This window comes from Sipha flava, unplaced genomic scaffold (genome assembly GCF_003268045.1).
Source record: "Sipha flava isolate LNK unplaced genomic scaffold, YSA_version1 102_pilon_pilon, whole genome shotgun sequence".
Classification (NCBI taxonomy): domain Eukaryota; kingdom Metazoa; phylum Arthropoda; class Insecta; order Hemiptera; family Aphididae; genus Sipha; species Sipha flava.
Genome location: NW_020271716.1, coordinates 275,435 through 285,029, shown reverse-complemented (window position 1 = coordinate 285,029; position 9,595 = coordinate 275,435). Strand labels below are relative to the sequence as shown.

Genomic DNA, 9,595 nt, shown 5'->3' with positions numbered 1-9,595 from the left:
CATGAATATAAACTATAATATATATAACATATATATAATACCAAAAGAACGGATTGCAGTTTGTTTGAGGTAATTACAGATATAAATATTATTGAATATAATACAAACTGATTTATTTTTAACATAAAAAAAATATATATATATTAAAGTTTACAATATTAATATTTATTAAATAATTTTAAAAATGTTCAATTACATTAATTTAATTATATTTTTAAAAATATGCAGTAAAGTTTTGGTTTTGATTGCTTTATAAATCAATGAAAGGTGAAGTTTCTGGAGTAGAAGGATCGTTCGATGAAGAAAGGGCTGCAGAGGAGGATTGTTCAGAGCACAATTGAGTATAATACGTTGAAATAGGAAGTTGCTCCACAAATTGTTCCTGGTCCATAATTACTTTTAGCTCATAGTTTTGAACGGAAGCAAATATCTCAGATTTAGCGTAATGCCAGTAGCATGGTGTTAATTTTTTCAAAACTGGAGCTATACTAGATAAAAATGCATCGACAGGGTGTTGTGGTTCACAGTTTCGAGAATATTCTTCATTTGTAACTTTGTCATCAATGCTTGACATTGTGCCTCTCTTATCAAAGAATTTCGTAATAAAACTCAACTGTTTGTACTTCTTTAATATTTTTGCCTTTTTATCACTCACAGTTTGATTTTTTTTCACATATCTTCTGTAGCTGTCTTTTATACTTGCCCACCTAGTTTTAGCCGAAGGCCCTGACAAAAATAAAATGCTACATATAAAACATTTACATTCGCATAATTTATTCACCTAACATATACCTAATATTATGTACAATATTAGAAAATTAAAATTAAAACTATTGCTGAAAAACTCATTATCGTACACCTACATTATATTATAATAATAAACAGTTAAATATTTATAAAATTAAAATAGTAGTTATACGTTTTACAAAAAAGTTAAAATTGTGAATTTTTAAACATTTTAATTTAAATTTAAATAAATTAAATATATCAAAATTTTAATTTATGTTTTCAAATATTTGAATTGTTCATTTCTATTGTCATTTGTTATAGATATTTATTATTTGGTCACGGGTGATTCACTTAAAACAATTTCGTTTAGCTATCGCATGAGGCAGGGATGGGCAACTCAAAGTTACTAGAGGGCCAATTTTTAGAAAATTAAAATCTAGCGGGCCAGAGCATAGAAAAAAAAAGTCATTCAAAATATGAATTTTAATTAGCATTTATTTATATATACACGAAAATAATAAATTTAACACACACGACAGCACGATACGAATGATACGAAGAAACTGATATAGTTAAATAGTTCCGTACGAACAGCTATATTTATAGCTATAACTATAGTTGTATTGCATATGTTATTTAAACATTTAACGATGTTTAATACTAAATAACAATTATTATTTTGATGTCAGAGTATCGACGATAAACTTTAAAATTGTATAATATAATTTTAAAATATAGTACGGGTCAGATAAAATAAGCTCATGGGCCGGATGCGGCCCATATTGTATTTTGTATATTGTATATTGTATTTAATTGTAAGATTTTGATAAAAACCTAGTGTAAACGTGATATAAACAGTTCTACGACCATTTAATCCAGGAATAAAGGAGACTTTTATGGAAAATTATTATTATTGGATGGTGGGCCAGTCATATGGTAATTTCCCGGGCCGAAATGTTTACCTAATCCGCCGCTGCCTACACCGACCGAAAAAATATGGAAAAACATTGCTAATGATTTTTTCGTATTTGGAATTATCCGGGATGTATATGAGCTCTGGATGGAAAACACGTCACTATTCAAGCTCCTCCAAATACAGGAACAATGTTTTTTTCATTATAAAAAGACATTCTCTATAGTTTTGTTGGCTCTTATGGATGCTCATTGTAATTTTATTGCTGTTGATGTAGGGACATATGGCAAGAACAGTGATGGGTGAGTTTTTGCGAATTCAAATTTAGGCAAAGCACTTCATCGTAGGTTATTGAATATTTCAGCTAATTCTACCATACCCAACACAGATATACAAATCCTATATATAATTGTAGCATTTTTGAGGCATTTCCTTTAAAACCTTACTTGATGCGACCTTATCCAGAGGATAAATTAGATAATCGGAAGCGCAACTTTAATTACCATTTGAGTAGTGCCAAGAGGACACTAGAAAATACATTCGGTATACTTGCACAAACATTTAGAATCTACAATAGGTGAATTCAGGCATTTCCAAAACATGTGGATTACCTGATTTTGGCCACTTGTTTACTATATAATTTCATTAAAAAGTGCGATTCATATATGTACAATTACGTAACTCAACTAGTGGATTTTACAAGTAACGGTCATACACTACAATTTTTAAATTTACAAGGAGGGAATGCGACGCAGACGCATTTCGTGTAAGGGAAATAATCAATGAATACTTTGATTCTGAGGTTAGGTCTTTACCATGGACATAAAATACTTAAATTTAAGTTAATATCATATGAATTAAACGGACGATTTCATAATATTACTCGTATTAATATAAATATATGTTATAACCTAAGACCATATTCTATTTATATTCAGTATTAATAATAATAATAACATAATTAATATAATTGATGTACTTCTTATAATATAATATGTATATAAACATGATATTATGTACATATATTATTATATAAATAATAATGTATTTCTTACCAGTTGTTTCCATTTCTTTTGCTATTTTACTCCAAATAGTACTTTTGTAATTTCTGTCGTTGTATTTTTCATGAGATGAATCATACAATACGGGATACTCCCGCACTAATGTTATAAGTTTATCGTCGTTCATTTTTTTTAAAAAACTGAGAGAATCAATGAAATACAACAAAAATCACGGACGGGAAATATGAAAATTATCGTCGGCACGTAATCGTGAATTCACAGTACAATGACGGCGATAATACTGTTTGCGTGGATATGATCATGCACCGGACGAGTGAGAACATATGCTTATATTATAAGATTATAATATTTTTAACTTCGCCGAGGAAATCCCGAAATAGTCACGGCACTGTCACGTTATTGTTGTGTATAAATAGACCTTATCTATCCAATCAGTGTTTTTCATTTTAAGTTTCATGTTATTATTCATTTCATATTAGGTACTGTAGTTACTACAGTGTAGTAAAACATTTTGAACTTTTACTTGTATTTATTTTATGTATTTATAGTACCATTATCATATAAATAATATTGATGTGTAAAGTACGTGTTATATAAAAGAGAGGGGATTTTGGATGGTACAACCTCCACATGTGTTTTTTGCTATAGAAATCTGTCTAAGACCAAAAGCCTTTTGGTCTTCGACAGATTTCTAGATTTTCCTTTTGGCAAAAGGGGTTGCAGTGTTTACCACGAACATTAAAAGTTACGACGTCGAATTTTTACTATCAATATTTATCATGCAGTTATTACGAAAATTAGATGCTTCGAATAAACACATTCCGTGATTCAATTTTACTTCGAATTTATAAAATAATTAAGAGAGCTTTCGGATGAGACACTTTGTGGCCGGCTACTAGAATTAAGATTTAAGAGACACAAAAAGTGTCCCATAATAAAGGACCTTTCACACGAGACACTAATCGTCAGGGTTGCCAACTATCCAGTTAAGAAAATCGGGATTTTTTTCAATATAACGACACATTTTTCAAGTTTTAATATATTATTAAGGCAATCATTTCTGGAATAACATATTATAATATAAGATATAAGTGCATAATACAGATATATTTGCTCTCTATACTAACATGATTTAAAATAACGGTTCTCAAACTTTTACAATCACGCAACCCTTTAAAAATAGTTTGTTTCGTGGAACCCTAATGTCTTTAATTTCAATTCATACTCTAATTTTTTTTTTTTTTAAAAAAAACCAATACCTACTTTGTGAAATGTTTTTAATGATACTATTAATATTGTTAATGATTACTCTTTATTAAAATTAGTTTAAAACACAATATTTATTAAAATAACAAACATTTATTATTTAATTATTACAAATAATTTGTAGAGATATTATTCTAGTAACTATTATTAAAAAATTCACAATTATTAACCTTATATTTTATACATAAATTAATTAACTAATCATGTTAAATTTCTAATATGAGTAGGTACCATAGAAGATCTAAAGTGGTGGATTTCTGCCAATTGTTGTTCGAATTATACTATAGAAGTTCTCAATATAATTATTGATTCTGATATTAACACTATATATAGAGAAGCCATGTGGCCCATTGGTATATATCCAATAATTCTGGAAGTAATGAAAAATGTCTGAGATATTTTCAGCTACATTCATGTCCCTGGCTAATCTCTGTACTTCCAATAACCCACCAAAAATAAAATTTTCGGGGTATTCTTCAATTCTTTCTGGTGGCAGATGTGGCAATGCCATGAGCTAGAGGTAATAAAATAATTTTTATTATAGGACAATGAGAAATTTTCCAAATTTCTCAATTAACATTACCATTCTAATTACAGTTGCTATGTGCTGGTTGTTGCGTACTAATACCATCAATTTGTGTGTTTGAATAAATCACACTATGCACTACAAATAAAAAAAAATATTTAATGATTATAGTTTAGAATACACATCATACTTAATTTTTAATATAATCAAGAATTAGAACAAACACAACTTCTGCTAATGTTAAAAGTTTAACTCAGTGATTTAGTTAAAATACAATGATCTTGTAAATAAAAAATTAATTTAAACTGTAACAGTTCAAATATAACTGGTACTATTATTAGGGTTCCAATGTCAATGCATTTGCATCTTTACTTTGGAATGTTTGACACAATGCTTTCCTGTATACAAAGATGCTTTGTGTTCAGTATGTTCAGTATAACTAACAATAACAGTACCTATTGTAACAAACTTGTTTTTTTTTGACTCAAGATTAAAACATAAACATATCTATAATATATTATATTCTTTTAATTTTGTATTATATAGTAATATATATTACTAACATCAGGTAAACTTATTTTAAATAAAACGATTCTCAAATTTAACTGATAACCTCGTTTGTACCTTGTGCATCTTAACTATTTAAAAATTAGTACATATTACACTAATTAATTCAGAATAAAAAAAAAAAAAAAAAATGAGTTAGATACAAATAATTTACAAAACTGTATTACTAACCATCTATTGGTAGAAGTATTGATTTGGATGTATATATAACCATTAGGAGCCATATACACTAAATTTCCTCGAATACCTGGCACTCTTCTTGACGGATTATTCTCATCGTCTCTCATAATATCTAAAATATTAGCAGCTAATGGAGATATACATCGAGATCTTTGTTCACTATGAATGAATAAAATAACATTCTAAAATGACTTAATATTAGGAGTTAGTTTTGTCACTTAAAAATGTTAATTGTTTTTTTATCATAGTTATATTATGTTAATTATTTAATTGTCGAGCTGTAATAGTTCTGTACTAAAAGCTAATAAAAAAAAAACATTCTAAATTTATAAAAAATGAACTGATACTTTTTAGTAATAAAATCGAATAATTTTATTTTTTCTATTTTATTTTATTTATTAGCATAAACGCCCACGTGGGCTCAAATACAGTAGAAAATATCTTTTATCTAACACTGATATAACATAAAATCATTAAGACATAATACAATATGATTTACAAACAACAATTGGTAAATTAAATTTAGATAGAATAAATGAAAAATTATAAATATAAAGAACTTATATGATAATAGATATATTATTTATGAAAAATATTTTTAGTGACAATTTAGGTATTCTCACTGTTAAATTTATATTTTTAAATTTTTTAAACCAGTCAACATTAATTTTCTAACTACTTGATCACAAAGGCGTTTGCAAGAATTTGTCAAAGGAGGTAGAGGGCAAAATATTTTCCTTTTTAAATTTTTTGTTTCATTAGGTATGCAATTAGTGATAAAGTATTATTTGTGAACGTTTTATTTTTCATTTAGGTAGAGAGTCTAAAAATTATTTATGAATTATATGTAGATAGTTAGCTAAAACTTAATCTTATAGAATTCATTTTAATTAATTGTTATGTAATTTTAAATTAGCAAATGCATTTTTTTAACAAATAAAATGTTACCGTTGATTTGTTATTTTAAATAATTTATAAAATTAAGGGCCTTATTCATAGTCGATACTTGAAACTTGAGAATAAGTATTGCTTAAGCTAATTTTGTTGTTTAAAAAATAAAAATAAATAATAACTTAAAGTAATGTTTAATGTAGGTCTTGACGAACCTTAATTTAGGTTATACTTTTTCTTTTCTTCTGCTAAAGTATTGTTTATGAATCTTATTAAGTCGTTTTTTAATGTTTTAAGGTCATCAACTTCCGAGCAATAGGTATTATTCTTAATCATTCATCGACTACGAATACGGCTCTAAGCCTTGAATATTCCATATAAGCGCCAAAATGAGATAAGAAAAAAAAATCGTATCGTACAAAAGCGCCAAAATCGTATCGTACGAAAGCACCAAAATCCTAGATATCTGTAAATTAAATAAAAGATATTACATTTAGAACTATATCGTTCAAAAACTTCAAACGCTTAATCTTAGTTGACAAATGTATTATATGATTATGATAGATTGTCACATAGACAGTGTGTGAGCAAGTTTTGTGTTATAACATATTGTTAGTACCTATTTCGTTATATCATTATAATATTATACTTTATATTGATGTGCGTGTATATTATAATTTACTATCGACATTTTTTTATAAAATAGCAACTGATTTATTAACTTTATATTGATTTGCATGAAAATTATAATTTATTATCGACATTTTTTTTATAAAATAGCAACGGATTTATTAACTTTATATTGATTTGCGTGTATATTATAATTTATTATCGACATTTTATATAAAATAGCAACGGATTTATTAACTTTATATTGATTTGCATGTATATTATAATTTACTATCGACATTTTTTTTAAATTTTTTTTTTAATTTTTAAAACTACCTACTTAAATATTAATTTTGGTGCAAATGCTATGTTACAGTTACCTTTGTACCTTTGGCGCTTATTTCTTATGCAGGGTATAACAGGTAACAATATTAGATTGGCGCTTATGTCATACAGCCGGGTAGATCACAGGTAAAGCACATGTAAGCGGTAAATCGCACGCTATACTGGCACTCACGAATGTATTATTAATTATTAATGGTTCTACCATGCCTAAAAGCTTATTATAGATGTTCATTCGAAATTAATTCTGGTAGTATTTTACGTCGTAAAGCTGGATTTCTTTTAAAAAATTTAAATGATAATACTTCTTGCGTTTGGCAGTTCATTCTTTTACCCATCGTTTTCTATAAGTAATAAGTTTACTTCGAATAGAAAACGCTAAAATAATTGATACGCAAGCTTTTCTATGACCAATTTTATTTATTAATAATTATAAAATAATATATTTTAAAATAAAAAAAAACACGTTTAGAAAAACCAAAGAAACTTTATAATACAATTTTTAATAATAATAATAAAGTTGATACTGTCGTCCATTGAAGCTCACACCTTCATCAGTCGAATGACAAACTGACTATTATTGACAATAATCTATACTGACCGTGTGAGGAGTACACTGTCAGTAATGTAAGTACTGTCAATATTTCTACTGTCAGTATTACTGATCGTGTGAGGCCCGCTTTAATATTCGTTCAATATTTATATGTTACTTGGGTCCCGGTGTTGAAATCTTTAATTTCGATTTTAAACCGTCAATTTCAATATTGAGGTGCCTTAATTCCTCACCAAGTTAATTTATTATGTGTTCATTTTTCGTAGTATTTCTTCATTTTTTTCTCTTATAGGATATTAGTTTAACGTTTTAGTTTTTCGTAGATGAACAATAACGATTTTAAAATGTCTATTTTGTGGCTCTCGCATGTATTTATCCGCATTCTGGACCGCATGCTTGATTTCGATTAACTCGGATGACTTGAATTCAATTAATAGCGTTTAATTTTATGGTAAATAAGCGAAATCACCATAGCAACGAAAAGTTATTTCTCCGAATATAGTATTTTAAGTACTTTATTTTTAATATATCTAGTTCTATATAGGTAATTATATAAAAAATTATTACAATTTTCCTGAACCTCAGATCTATTATAAAAATTATAATAAACAAACTAAAGAGTAGAGTAAAGAGTAATAACATAGAAATATGTGATTGTATATGTAAGAATTAGAATATTAAGGCAAATACAACTGGTCAATATCAAGAATTTTAACCGGTATCCTTCAACAAAATTTCGGAGCATTTTTTATTTTTATTAACTTATAGGTACCTCGTTAGTTCGTTATATTGTTAATAAAAGTTTACAGAACTTGAAATTAATTTAGATAGTTAAGATGTCACAATATTACAAGTTAAAATAATTACTGCTGTTTTATTAATAATTATAAAAGTACAGGATTTGAATTTGAAAAAAATAGCTATTGAGGATTTGATAGAAATCATAGGTTAGATTTCTAATTTTCTTGAAAAATAAATGTGAGAAAACTATAAAAAGGATGTTTCATTATAAAAATTAGGACGACAGACGAGTTATCTAAAAATAGAAAATTTACTTAATAGATATCAAGATGATTTTTTTTATTATAATAATAAAGTAACTGAATCGTAAAACTAAATATTATTATTTTGACTATAACTACTTATCGGTTATCCAGGGACATAGCTAGGATATTTTTTTTTGGGTAGGAACACTATAAAACTTCTACACACCAACGGAAATGGGAATTTTTCCTATTTTTTTTATTAGCCTACCATAATTTCAAAGTTGTCAATGATTCTTATTTATTTGTCAATTTTTATCAATAATTGAATAATAAATAACTTAAAACAAATTGAACGAAAAAATAGATAGTTTCTAAAGATGCAATTTTGATTTAAGTACCTAAATATGAGAGTTTTACTAAATATATCTGAAGAAAATTTAAATATAAAATTAAATAAATTAAATAAAATAATGTATGAAATTGAAGAAAATTTGTTAAAGTTTTTTTAAAGTTATTTGTTAAAGTTGTTAAAAATGAATATATTATTATTATATATTATTATTATTATATTATATTATTATATTATTATATTAATATATTATTATTATGAATATATTATTATATAATGCTCAATATAATTCGAACAAAATAAGTTGAATAAATAAAATAAAAAATTTAATACGTACCGAACACATGAATGAAGAAGAAAAACAATCAATAATTGAAATTTGTGAACAATATTCTGAAATATTTCACTTAGAAAGGAACCACTTAATTTTTACAAATTCCCCGGAGCATGACATTAAATTAAAAGATAATCCAACACAAATTTATAAAAACCATGAAGATTATAGATGAACGCAACAAGATGAAATGAATTCACAAATTCGGAATATGATAAATGACGATATTATAGAACAATCTATGAGTCCGTGGAATGCACCTTTATTATTAGTAAAGAAGAAATCAGACGCGAGTGATAAACCTAAGTTTAGAGTAGTTATAGATTTT

The 9,595-nt window shown here is 26.4% G+C and overlaps 1 protein-coding gene across 1 annotated transcript; it reads right to left on the bottom strand.

The window, feature by feature from the left end:
• Positions 1-206: 206 nt before the first annotated feature.
• Positions 207-2,950, bottom strand: LOC112681485. Its single transcript, XM_025551739.1, has 2 exons — positions 2,698-2,950; positions 207-726 (listed from the first exon to the last, which is right to left on the bottom strand). The coding sequence occupies exons 1-2, from the start codon at positions 2,828-2,830 to the stop codon at positions 251-253; spliced, it is 609 nt and encodes a 202-aa protein (XP_025407524.1). The 5' UTR covers positions 2,831-2,950; the 3' UTR covers positions 207-250.
• Positions 2,951-9,595: the final 6,645 nt, after the last annotated feature.